This window comes from Lathamus discolor, chromosome 1 (genome assembly GCF_037157495.1).
Source record: "Lathamus discolor isolate bLatDis1 chromosome 1, bLatDis1.hap1, whole genome shotgun sequence".
NCBI lineage: Eukaryota > Metazoa > Chordata > Aves > Psittaciformes > Psittacidae > Lathamus > Lathamus discolor.
In genome coordinates this window covers 77,801,420-77,814,781 of record NC_088884.1, presented here as the reverse complement: position 1 = coordinate 77,814,781, position 13,362 = coordinate 77,801,420, and the positions used below count along the sequence as shown (strand labels likewise).

The 13,362-nt window shown below is 37.2% G+C and overlaps 1 protein-coding gene across 4 annotated transcripts in view; it reads left to right on the top strand.

The window, feature by feature from the left end:
* Window positions 1-13,137, top strand: part of DNM1L (dynamin 1 like) — a 42,334-nt gene extending 29,197 nt beyond the window's left edge. For 2 of the 4 annotated variants that reach the window (XM_065681577.1, XM_065681584.1), the window contains 9 exons: window positions 195-350; window positions 458-547; window positions 1,540-1,632; window positions 3,785-3,841; window positions 5,050-5,127; window positions 7,406-7,570; window positions 8,216-8,325; window positions 10,668-10,827; window positions 12,242-13,137. In XM_065681577.1, coding sequence (XP_065537649.1) covers window positions 195-350; window positions 458-547; window positions 1,540-1,632; window positions 3,785-3,841; window positions 5,050-5,127; window positions 7,406-7,570; window positions 8,216-8,325; window positions 10,668-10,827; window positions 12,242-12,298 — 966 coding nt within the window. In that variant the 3' untranslated portion in view covers window positions 12,299-13,137. The remainder of the gene's footprint in view (window positions 1-194; window positions 351-457; window positions 548-1,539; window positions 1,633-3,784; window positions 3,842-5,049; window positions 5,128-7,405; window positions 7,571-8,215; window positions 8,326-10,667; window positions 10,828-12,241) is intronic. The other 2 variants (XM_065681592.1, XM_065681600.1) reach the window with 1 other exon arrangement.
* The last annotated feature ends 225 nt before the right edge of the window (window positions 13,138-13,362 follow it).

Below are 13,362 nucleotides of genomic sequence, written 5' to 3'. Positions count from 1 at the left end.
TATATATAACTATTTTATAGCTTTTACAGCTTTTATTCCTGTAACATATTTTACACTTAAGACCTTTTTCGAATGTTCTTTTGGGTGCAGGCACCATGATGTGATTTATTCTGGGCTTCATCAGCTATTACTACTTAGAAATACATACTAGTTTAATACAGGATTTCACAGCTTTTTCCCTCCTTATGAACTAGGGTCCCCGTCCTGCCTTGTTTGTTCCTGAAGTCTCATTTGAATTGCTGGTAAAAAGGCAAATCAAACGTTTAGAAGAACCTAGCTTGCGCTGTGTGGAGCTAGTTCATGAAGAAATGCAGAGGATTATCCAGCATTGTAGTAATTACAGTACACAGGTAAAAATACGTGGATAGAATTATGTTGTAAGTATTGGGCTTCTTTTCTCCCCACTTCCCTAAAAAATTCTGGAAGTTTCATCACTAAATTTTTGTTTTGTTTTTAGGAATTATTGAGGTTTCCTAAATTGCACGATGCCATAGTTGAAGTAGTGACCTGTCTTCTGCGTAGAAGGCTCCCTGTCACAAATGAAATGGTAATTTGCCATGTACTATAACTTTGCTGGAAAAAGTGTGTGTGTTCTGGAATCTTTCTTCATGCTTCTGTTTGCTCTGTAATGTCAGGAACCCAAATCATTAAAGAAAACTTACATTTGTTGAATAGCTAGGTATTTAATATCTACATGGTTTGAAATTTCCTCTATATTTAAAGTTAGGTACATTAAAAAAACTAAGGGATGGAGGGAAGCCTTTTTATCTTATTGTCCTCTATGTTTCAATTTGCCAAGAATGCTATTAAAACTTGGATTTAACATCTCCTAGTATTTCTCATGTAGGTATATTTTCCTCCCTTGTAACAGAAGCTGCACATATACTATAGAGTTCAGGATGCAGTAATGAAAATTAATTTATAGTCCTTCCTGTGTGTGCTTAGGAGATAAATCAATGCAAAACATTGATTTTTTTTTTTTTTTTTCCCTTATAATGCTTTTTAGCTAGTGAAAACTAAAACTTCAACTTCTGAGTTTGAATAAATATGTCTTAATATAAAAGTCTGCTTTAGGCTGCTCGTTGGGGATGAAACTAAGTATTTCAATTATTGACTGTGTTTGATGTGAAAAGCAGAAATTTTTTTCTGTGCGCATTATCCACCATATTGAGCCATCTCTCACCGGGTCAAATGTTACATGGGTTGTGGCTGAAGGTTGAATAGTTAGCTCACTTCATTACTATAAAGCTTATTAAATTGCTATAAATTGTTCTGTTTATTGCTGGAGAGGGGTTAGCTTGATGAAGCAAACAAGTTAAACTGATGTAACATCCAAAACAGCTGAAGGTCTGAATGTATTGTGATGAATGAATGAATTCCCTTCTTGCCTTTTGTATCAGAACTTTAATGTCTTTGGGGCAGCAAGAATGGTCTTTTTCTACAAACAGTTTAATTACACTTTCTGTGACTGTAGGTCATTGCTCTTCACTAGCATTAGATTTACAGAATTTTTGAACTCTGAATCACATTGCATTGCAGGTTCATAATCTAGTGGCCATTGAGTTAGCTTATATCAATACCAAACATCCAGACTTTGCTGATGCCTGTGGGTTAATGAATAACAACATAGAGGTAAGAAAATATGTTCTCTTAAGAAGTCTTTAGACTCCTTTAAGTGAAGGCCTAAATAATGAACAAATGTCTCAATTTATTTCAGTGAAACATGGTTCTACATTTTAAAGTATAAAAATGTGATGTATCACAAATATGGTGTATACTCTTGGGACCTGTAGATTTGTTAGATTTTTATTACATATTACACTCAGTATCAGTGGTTGATATTTCACTGAAAAGAATTCTGTCTGTATTTCTGTCTGGAAAACAAGATGGGCACTTTAATTGTGTATTGGCTATTAAATGAAATTTTGGGAAGAGAAACCTTAAATAGACAGCTGTGAAATACTCTTCAATGTTGAAGTAAGTGCATTTTGTTTCTAACAGAATGCATTAATAGTTATAATGTTCCTCTCATTTGTGAAATGATACCGCAAATATTTTTTCCTCTATTCAGGTTCTTGAATCTGTCTTGACATGCTTCAGTCTCCCTAAGACAATTCTCCCCATTAGTCTCCCATAAGCCGTTTACAAGTTGAGCAATATTTCTTCTTTTGCATGCTCTGTTTTGAGAATACTTGTTGCTGTTACCATCCTAGAGAAGCAGTAGTTCTACAACTGATCTGCTCAGTTCTTTCTTGCAGTACTTGATCTGGCTAAGAGGTCACTAATATTCTTCTGTTCCCCTGCTTACCCAACACATTCTTTCATAGTAGTGTTCTTTTTTTTAAATGCTTATGTTATCATTTCTCCTCTTCAGTTTTAACATTGTTTTCTATACGTAAATTTTGTCTTGACTGGGTATGAAATTGAATTAGCTTTGGTAGACTGTTCTTGAATTGAAACGACATGTATGCAAACTGCCATGAGTTCAAAAATTAGGACATTGTGAAGTTGGACCATATGAGATTATTGTGTTATCATGTGTTACTTAAACTGGTTCCTTCCTAACATTTTCCTGAACTGGACATTGAAATTTTTGAAGAAACAAAGCACATAAAGTATCTTATCCTTATTCAGTGGGCAGTTAATTCTTAATTTCAGGAAAAATCAGATCTTTGTCCTGATTCCTTCACATTCTGTTTTGCTGTCAAGTGAATTCTGCCTCCTCCTTCTTCCTTTTGGTTTAATCATAGTTAACCCTGATGACCACAGAATAATATCCTTTTAGAATACTGTGGAGATTTAAAGGTTAATGAGGGCTGTAAGGTCTATGGTGAGCCAAACTGTGTAGCTTTGATCTTGTTTTTTAAAGGCTCTAGTTTTAATTACTGAGCATAGAGTCATAGAATGGTTAGGGTTGGAAAGGACCTTAAGATCATCTAGTTCCAGCCCCCTGCCATGAGCAGGGATACCTCACACTAAACCATGTCAGCTAATGCTCTGTCCAACCTGGCCTTGAACACCGCCAGGGATGGAGCATTCACAACTTCCCTTGGCAACCCATTCCAGTGCCTCACTACCCTCACTGTAAAGAACTTCCTCCTTATATCCAGTCTAAACCTTTCCTGTTTAAATTTTAACCCATTACCCCTTGTGCTATCACTACAGTCCCTAATGAAGAGTCCCTGCCCAGCATCCTTACAGGCCCACTTCAGATACAGGAAGGCTGCTATGAGGTCTCCACACAGCCTTCTCCAGACTGAACAGCCCCAACTTTCTCAGCCTGTCTTCGTATGGGAGGTGCTCCAGTCCACTGATCATACTCATGGCCCTCCTCAGGACTTGTTCCAACAGCTCCGTGTCCTTCTTACATTGAGGACACCAGAACTGCACACAGGACTCCAAGTGGGGTCTCAGGAGAGCAGAGCACAGGGGCAGGATCACTTCCTTCGACCTCCTGGTCATGCGCCTTTTGATGCAGCCTGGGATATGGTTGGCTTTTTGGGCTACAGGCGCACGCTGTTGCATGTTGCACTGCTGCAACAGCATGTTAAAAAAGTTTTGCAAGAATTTTTATATTAAGAATTTAATTTTGACCAGGCAATCAGGGGATTTTTACCCAAATAACAGAGGTTTTCATAAGATCATAGTATGACAACATGACACTGGATGAGATGAAATTACTAGTGTTGTCTCTAAAATGTAAGTCATCTGTAAAATATGAATCTTGTGTATGTGTTGATACAGAGCAATACATAATTGAGGTCTTGATGGATTGTTTTTAAAGGAACAAAGGCGTAACAGATTAGCCCGGGAATTGCCTTCTGCTGTGCCACGAGACAAAGTAAGTAGATGTTGGTTTTATTACTAATTTAAAGTTTAATGGATTCCCCTTTGATCCAGTCGAAGTATTGGAAACTTTGATATGCTGCCCTGGTAACAGTCTTTGGCAGCTTCCAGGTATTGTCTTTCTTCTTTCCATTTCATAAGATAGAAGTGGGATGTTATTTTTACTTCTTCCAAAGATGCAGTTTTTGGCAGGTTTTAAATCTAGGATTCCTGAAGATTTGTGTCTAAATTTACATTAATATTACACTTGCTTGAATGTCGTCTGAGGTAAGGTTTAAGGTGCCAGTAGATGTTAAAGAGGGAGTCAGAGCTTGCATGCTTAACATTATGGCCAAAACATTGATTTCAAAATATAAATTATTTACAATATTCAGTGTGCCACATAGTGACTTGGTGGTTGGTTTGTTGGGTTTTTTTAAGTTGCTCTTAAAACTGCAATTTATTGCACTATTGCTTTCTTTAGAAGAAGATGGTGGAGGTGGCATTTTCAGTTGATCATCATAAACAAGTTATGTATTCTGTATCCAGAGCTTGCTTAGTTTTACCAGGTTTTGGGATTATTTCAATGACAAGTAAGTATGTGGGTGGAAGAACCAAGTGTCATGGAAAAGATTGCTTGGCTGTAGACCTGAATGGTCTGACAGTCAGCTGGAAGTTTAGACAGTTAGGTATTTAATATTATGCGACGTATTTAGAATCTAAATACACAGAATATACTTTAAGGTTCTTACAGCTTGTAAAAGGAGTTACTACAGCCGACAGAAATTGGTTCATTAAATTTGTTAGTTTAAAAAGTGAGGCAAAGTCACAGGATAAATCTAGTATTACTGCCTTTAATCAGTAGAAGCCAGTTGATGGATGAACTAGGAATTCAAGGTAGCTACCTAGAGATTGTTTTCAGCGCTCTTTTATCTTTCTTTTTATGGACTTCATATTTATATCATCAGTGTAGGAGTTGAAATTGAAGGCTAAGTAAATCAAAAGTCTTGTAACTCTTTTGTCTTGGAGATGCTTTTCTTTTGTTGGGTTTTCTTTTTTCTGCTTGTGTTAATGTTTTGCTTTCAAATTCAACCTATTACCTTTTCCGGATGTGTAAAGATGCTAGTAGGTAAAAGTGTATGAAATTTGCTAGGTAGATTTGGTGGTCAGTTGAATATATTTTATTTTTTTTTCTCCCCTTCCTGCATTTTTTACCTCCCTTAGTCTACTAAGGCTCCAGGTGCATTGACACCTGCTTCCCAGGAGACTGTTACTGCTGCTTCTGCTGAGGCTGATGGCAAGGTCTGTCTCAATTTTTTTTTCCTATAAGCACTGCATGCACATTTCTGTTGTGCGCCACATATAGTATGGAAAGCAGTTTGTATCTGGTGGTCTGTCACTGATATAGTATGCCCTACAGAGTATAGACTTGGCATTAATGATTTAGTACATGCAGTGGCAGCTAAAGATGTGCCATTAGGTTGCAAAGTCACTGCTTTGTGTTTGAACTCTTGGTTGCAATGTATTGTGGTGTAAGTACATGGCATAATTTGCCTCAAACTGTAGTCAGTGGATTGTTTGGTGCAACAGTATTGTAATCAGAAGTTTTAAGCATGATTGTTAAACTGCATGTTTTTAATGTGTTGACAGTTAAAGGAGAACAGAAGATAAGCTAAAAATGTGAGTTTCCTGCTTCCTGCAGGGAATCTTTATAGGCTTTGTTCAAACAGAACCTCCTTTTTGTTGTTGGGCAGTCCCTGGTTTACTTACATTTGTGAAATGTGTTTTGTAGTGGTTTTTTACACTTTAGATGTGCTGTCTCTCATGTTAAAATAACAGGTCATTACCGTAAAGATTTTTTTGCTAATTGCTTTCACTTGGAGTCAGAAAAGATGGGTAGTCACAAGTTTGGGTATTAGGAGTTCCAAGAGGTCTGGGGCTTTCTGCCTTGTTGCATAAACACATTCAGCTTCTAGTGCAAAGCTGCCATTCCTGTCCTGAACAAAGTAGTTGAAGTCAAAATCCTGTGAGTAGTAAAATTTTAACTGTTACTTTTGTGCTAGTTTAGGGGTTCTGATATGCTGCAAACATTAAGGAGAAATCAAGAGCTACTGTGAGGATACTGTTGTGACTTACGTTGCAGAACGCTGGGAAGTTTAGTTAAATTTGTGTTTCCCACAATAACTGTCCTTTACTAGGTAGTACATACTCACCACTCTTTGTCTTGTGAAAGATTGTAGCTTTGTGAAGCTACTTTGGAGACAGAGGAGGCTCCACAGTAATACTGAATGAGAGTGGCATAGGGATTTTTGCTGTTGTGATACCTGTCTTGCAATCGGAAATAGTGTAATGGAGCTTTCCTTCTAGTGGTTCCCTCTTACTAGCAGAGGTTGATTTGAATTCTTACAGTGTGTTTTTTACACAGCTTCTGAACAGCTGCACAATTTTAATTAAATTTTGATGTGCACAGTTTAGCAGGATTTCCTCCCAGTATGTAGCTGTTGGTGCTCTGAAACAAGGCTTAAGTAGTAGTTCAGAGCCTTGAATGACCTTGAATGTACAATAAAGCACAGTAGTAAATAGAACATGTATGAAGATTATGGAAAGGTACAGAATAAAAATTACCACTATTCCATATCAAAATAAACTGGGGATTTTAGTTGTTGTTGTTTTGAGATTTTTTTTTTTTTTAGTATTTTTTTTTGTTTGTTTTTGTTTGCCTGTGAGGGTTTGGTTTGTTTTTTCTGTTTGTTTGTTTTTTTTTTTTTTTGGGGGGGGGGGTTGGTGGTTTTTTTTTTTTTTTTTTTTTGTAATAATACTAATTTATCCTGTGATGGGATACCATCTGCTAATAATTCTTTCATCCAGTGATTCCTGACGGTTGAGAATTGGGTGTTACATCCTTTTATCAGGGCATCAGTGAGTCATTCTTTGCCTGGTATATTCCAGAAACTCTCATTTTCCAGAGAATGGGGATTTTTCTTTCTTTCTTTTTTTATTTGATTTGGTTTGGTACACAAAAAAAAAAAAACTTCTGGAAATTGAGGGCTGGGAGCACAAATACAGTCATAACTGTAGTACCTGGAAGCATAAATGTGCATAACATTTCTATTTTTTTTAGCTGTTACTGCAAGAAGCTTCAGTTTAAATAAAATACCAAATCACTGTGGCGATCTTCAAAAATTACTCTCAGAAGGATCCTGATAATGTAGGTTCTATTACTCCAAGGATGTGTGGTAAAAGGTGAAAGATTTAGGAAGACCATTCCATATTTCAGAATTGATTTATAGACCCTTTAAAATGCTGGGGAGCTTCTTTACATGAAGGTTTTTCATACCGTCATTAGGAAGAATACGAGTTTTAAAAACCGCCTTCTCACTGGTACTTTGTGTCAGCTTTAAGCAGCAAAGGGAAAATAAAGGTGAAGAATGTGAAGAATAGAATTAAGGGAACATACACATGAAAATATCATTTTTAGTGAGTCTCATCTATAGCTTAGTAATAATAGATTTATTAGACATTGCTTTGTAGTTCCTAAGTCCTAACTCTCCAATGTTTCTTCATTGTGCTGTTTGTGCAGGCTGCTTCTGGAGTTGGAGATGCCTCTCAGGAGCCTGGAACAGGCAACTGGAGAGGAATGCTGAAGTCAAAAGCAGAAGAGGCATCGGCAGAGGAAAAATCCAAGCCAACTGCAGCCCTACCTGCTAGTCCTCAAAAAGGACATGCTGTAAACTTATTAGATGTGGTGAGTCATGAAAGACTACTCTTTGCAGCTCAGGCTCAGGAAAGAAAACACCTAAAATCCAGATCTTGTAACTTTGCTACTAATATATATATCTTTGTAAATAATTATCACTATAGGGACAGGGAGCTCCAGTCAGTCTCTCTGCTTTCCTCCTTGGCCAATCCTTTATCTTTCCCCCCACTCCAGTTTAAGCTTATGATTTGGGATAACTGGCTTCCTTTCACAAATTTCTGTGCAAGTGAACTTATCTAAATTATTCTTTGTACAGGGACAAATCTCAGGTCATGTGTCAATTCAATTTCCGGCTCTGTTTTTTCTGAAGTTGGCATTTTTATATTAGAGGAAAAGAATTATTAAAGACAAAAACCACTTAAGTTTAAAATAGATGTTGATCTTTAAGTGTTTGGAGAGCTTAGTTGCTTTGGTGAGCTATTAAAAAATAGTAGTGATGCCTTCTGGACATTGTTTCACAGATCTGGATTTTGAAATGTCTCTAATTTTGTTGCTGAAGAATTAGAGGTTTGCTGCAAGACAGGGTACATCTGTCAGACTGAAAGAGCTTATTTTAGACTCCACAGTTTGAGTTTTATTTACTTATGCAAATAAACAGACTTGGTAAACTGAGGTTTTTAATTTTTTGTATAGCCTGTACCTGTTGCACGCAAGCTTTCTGCCCGGGAGCAACGAGATTGTGAAGTGATTGAACGACTTATTAAATCTTACTTCCTTATTGTCAGGAAGAACATTCAGGACAGGTAAAACAAAACTTCCTAGAAATGTTTAAGCCATACAAATGTTGTGATATCTCGAGAGTCCTGTATATAATCTAGTTATTTTATCATGTTCTTAAGTCTATAAGCAGAGAGAAAATACGAATTCGTTTTTTTAGAAGGGGCAGCAGTAGAACTTGACCATTCTCAGAATTAAGCCTGAAGAAGCAGTTATTTTCTCAAATGGTTTGCTCTGTGTTATATTAAGTAAGTAAAAGGTTTAGTTAATTATTTAGCAGATACCTGTTTTTCTGGAGGATACTGCAATTCACCTGGATGATTTGCAGCGAAAGAACAGAATAAGCTCTATGTGCTATGTAGCCATGAGAGAACTTACTTAGCTTTGCCATCCTGGTATTACAAAGGGGAAGGTCAAATAGGAACTACTGTGGCTAAGCCTTCTAATACTTAACCATAAGGATGGAAATAGTGTAAAAGTAATGTTTTTGCTGTGTGCAACTGTGGAAAATGCCTTTAAAGCTTTTTTAACAATTGTCATACTTTTTCAATGAAGAATGAAAACTTCACTTGGCTTAAGTCTTTGTGTGTGTGTATAAATATGGGAAACTGAGGGGAAATACAGGAATCTGTAAACCAGGTTTAGAGCAGATTTGTGAGGCTACAGAAGTCTTATTCTATCCAGCAAGCTAATATTCTCAATATAATTTTGAGTATGTCATGGCAGGGAATTAATTTTGACACACATGATCCTTGTCAAGTTAATTCTTCAGTGGCAGCTGCAGCACTCTGAGCAAAAACTCTTGATCTGGGCATGAAAATTACTTTGATATAGATCTAGGGCTATGGACACTTAAAAGCGATGTGGTTACTACACTTACTGAGTCAGTAATGGTTATATGTCAACTCCCAGTCCACTCTACTTGCAAAATAGTGCTGCTGAGACAACAAGGTTGTATGAACTAACATATTTTATTTTTCTGTTGGGAGCAACTTTATTGTCATTTACTGTCAGTCTGATGAAATAACTTGATGTTGTGGTTTAAGCCCAGCCAGTAACTCAGAACCATGCAGCTGCTCACTCACTGACACCCTTTTCTACTTCCTCCAGGCAGGATGGGGAGGAGAATCGAAAGAATGTAAATGCCAAGGGTTGAGATAAGAACAGTCCAGTAACTAAAATATAATATAAAATTACAACTACTACTGATAATGGCAAGGGAAATAATGAGGGGAATGAATATAAAACTAAAAGGGAGAGGAAAAAAACAATAAACACAAGTGATGCACAATTGCTCACCACCTGCTGACTGATACCTAGCCTGACCCGAGCAGTGATCTGCACTCCTTCCGGGTGACTCCTCCCAGTTTATACATTGGGTGTGATGTGCTGTGGTATGGAATACCCCTTTGGCTAGTTTGGGTCAGGTGTCTTGTCTCTGCTTCCTTCTGGCTTCTTGTGCCCCTAAGAAGGAGAAAAATAACTGTTGCAGCAGAACCTAAGACATCTGCACTAATTTTTTGATCCTTTGTTAAATACCCTGAGATACTGGTCCTGCATTAGTATGATGATTTGATTTTTGCCAATATTTATGTAAATATTTCCCCCCATTCCTTCAGAAAAATACCGCTATACATATCCGAACTCCCAAAGAAAATCAGGTTCTGCTACATGCAATGCTTGGAATTCTTTTAAGGAAACTTAGTGGCATGGAAATCAAAGCTGAGACAGTGGCTTCTTTCAGGTGTCTTAGCCTGACATAGAGCTTAAGTGTTGCTCTACAGATTCTGTAGTATTTTTCTAAGGGATTATTGCTGCCTGCGTCCATTCCAGACAAATATGTTTTTCACACTCAATCTCCAGCTGCAGTTTTAAATTGCTTTCTTGTTATGCTCTCAGATATCAGAGATAATGTGTCCCAGTGTTTGAATTTGAGTGATCCTATTTCCAGTTCATCTGTTAAGTAAGATCAAATACATTAATTCTTTCTTTGCCTCTTTCTTTTGTCATTCATACATTAAGACTGATTTTAGGGTTGAAATACTTAGCTTTTTGTCACGCCTAGCACAGTGGAGACTCAGGTTGGTCTCTAGTGAGCAAAGTAATTTATTCTGATTTTTTTACACAATATTTATATCCATGGTCTTTACAATGCTGCTGTACTATTTGGAAGACATACAACAGTTCTTAAATTGTACAGGATATTATATTTACTTAAGAGAGAGATTTTTATTTATGATGGTGGTAAATTCCTGATGGTTTGAGCCAAGGTTGTGTGTAGCTAGTTGCTCACACTGCATTCTTCAGTCTAGGGCAGAGCTGGTTTTGAATAATCCTTTCTAGAGAAACAATCTTTTTGTGCTTGTAGTGTGCCAAAAGCAGTGATGCATTTTCTGGTGAACCATGTGAAAGATACTCTTCAGAGTGAGCTGGTAGGCCAGCTATATAAATCCTTGTTGCTGGATGACCTTCTGACGGAATCTGAGGACATGGCACAGCGCAGGAAAGAGGCAGCTGACATGCTAAAGGTATTAAAAAGATCAGGAACTTATGGGAATAGTTAATTAAGTTGAAGCCACACAAATGTGAGATTTTTTTGAAGACTTGCTTTCCTTTTTTCTTTGCTGTTTTTAATGTATGCCACTGTATTACTTCTCTCGTAGAATTAAAAGCAATATGTGACCAGAAAGTGTCACGTAGATTGAGCACTTCAGAAGAGGTGACTTAAACTATATCTTGGGCAGAAAACAGAACCTCTAATCTGCTGTTATTATCAATTTTATACATTTGGGTTTAATAATTAGCCTTTATTTAATTGTATAGTTTTCAGCAGTTCTCTGTTGGGGGGTTAAGTTTACAGTATTTTAAGTGCTGTTCATGTCTATGCTTCACAAAGAGCCTGCTGGCCAATGGCTGGTGTATCTAGACAGCACCCCGTAATATGAACAGTGGAATGTTGGGACTCACTTTTGCTGACCCTGTGTGCCTCTGTAAAACAGTGCATTTGTAACGTGTCTGTGTTACAGAACTAGTTTCTTCGTTGTTCATTTATGTGGTGTATCAGTTTCTGCATCATCTGCATCAGAAATAAGCTGTTTTGCGCTGAACTGCAGAGAAAAACATCCTCATACCAGTTCAGCTCACTGAAGGAGCAAGAGGTGCTTCTCTTTCACATGCAGTGTGGTCAGACTGTGTGTGTTTGAGGGATTTGGGTATCCTGAGAATACTGCTTGCCCAAGACCGCCTGCAGGAAGTTTTGCTATATAAGATCAATGTTTGAGTGAAGGCAGCTCTCTATTAGTAGTGCTTTAAACTGTGAACTTCACAGGACCAAACTCAGCCCAGGTATATTCAACTTGGAGTAATCCTTTAAATAGTATTAGTTGGTATTCTAAGCTTTTTCAATTTGCAAAGTTTAGCAGGCTAGACTGTAATGAATACATCAGAATGCTGAACATGATACAAAATACATACCGTTTCTCTTATTTTGAGAAAGGTTTAAAGCTTTAAACCTCTGTGTGGTGAAAAAGTCTACCCTTGCAGATTTATTTATAAATACAGAAGGTTAAGACAAACAGAGGTGTTAATGGAACACCAAGTATGCAGAAGTTGCTCGAAACGATGACAATGAGTTCTTTCTGCTTCTAAGTGGAAGATCAGTTCTCAATTTTTAAATCTTACCTAAGGAAATTTTTTAATGAGACCTGTGCTAAGTTTTATTATCTTGTGCTTTGTAATGTTTTCTACATGTATAATCTTTTGCAGATAAAAGGCTTCAGAGTTAGCTGTTAATCAGTGTTGTTGCAGGTACCACTCATTTCATAATGAAAATGATTTGCTTTAGTTTGATTTTTAACGTTACACTCCCAAGACTGCTGCTGTTACCTCTCTGAAAAATCTCTTCGCAAAAACTAACTTTGGCTTTTCTGTCTTTGTGTGCAGGCCCTGCAGCGAGCCAGTCAAATCATTGCAGAGATTCGTGAGACACATCTGTGGTGAAGACTGTACCAGCCACACTATTTATATGCATTGGAGGTTATATTGACTTGAAAATTGCTAGGCATGGTATACGGAGTAGAATTTTTATTTATGAACTCTTCATCTGTGTACTGCAACTGTGTAAATCTGCTCATGTAAAGACAGCTGGTTTGATTTGCAAACAGAAAAATATGCTGTATCTTGCAAGATAAGTTGTATTTAATCTACGTAATAAATGGCTCTAAATGTTTCCTTACCAGCTTTCTGGAGCAAATTAAAGCAGACCAAGTCTGCTGTTTCAGTGACAGTCTCATTTGAACTTGGGGAAAAAACATTATAAAGTTCCAGTGCCTGACTTGCTAAACAGATTGCCTGTGGTTAAGATGGATGGTGTAGTCTTGTGGCATAGTTTTAAGCTGCTTTTACAATAGAAGTTTAAATACTGTGAAGAGAAGAGAGCACCAAGTATTTTCTTTCATGACTATATTGCATGCATTATGACAGATGGAGGTATCAATTTTATAGCACAGTAGAGATGTCTACCGTATTAATATGTATGTGTGTCCCCATTTCTTTTTTTTTTCCTCAAATGTTAAAATTGCAGACAAAACTTGGATCTTCATTAATGGAGTATTGTATAGGAAGAATTAGCCTGGAGCTTGCGAACAACAGCAGCCTACTAAAATGTAGGTGCAAAGTTACTTCATGTGCACTGGATCTTGTGTATGAATGTTGGGGATTATAATCGGGTACAAGAACACCTTCCCCTTTCTTCCCCCTGGGACCAAGCCCCATGGACTGTCCAATAGTAAATTTGTTCTGGCAGAGTTGAAAAATAAAAGCAGATTTCAAAACTGTAACAGGATAATAAGTGTTTCTTTAAAAAACAGATTTAAGTTGGTTGAGGAGAAGGGGAGCCCCACAACTTCTTCCAAATTTTGGAATGTATGACAGTATGACAGAAAGTCTGTTGTATTGGAGTATGTATAACAGAGATCATAGTTACTTTTGAGGAAATACTACTGTGCTGTAAGTAGCTTGTGGTTTTTTTCCCCTTTTTTGAGGACAATCCTAAAATGAGGGAA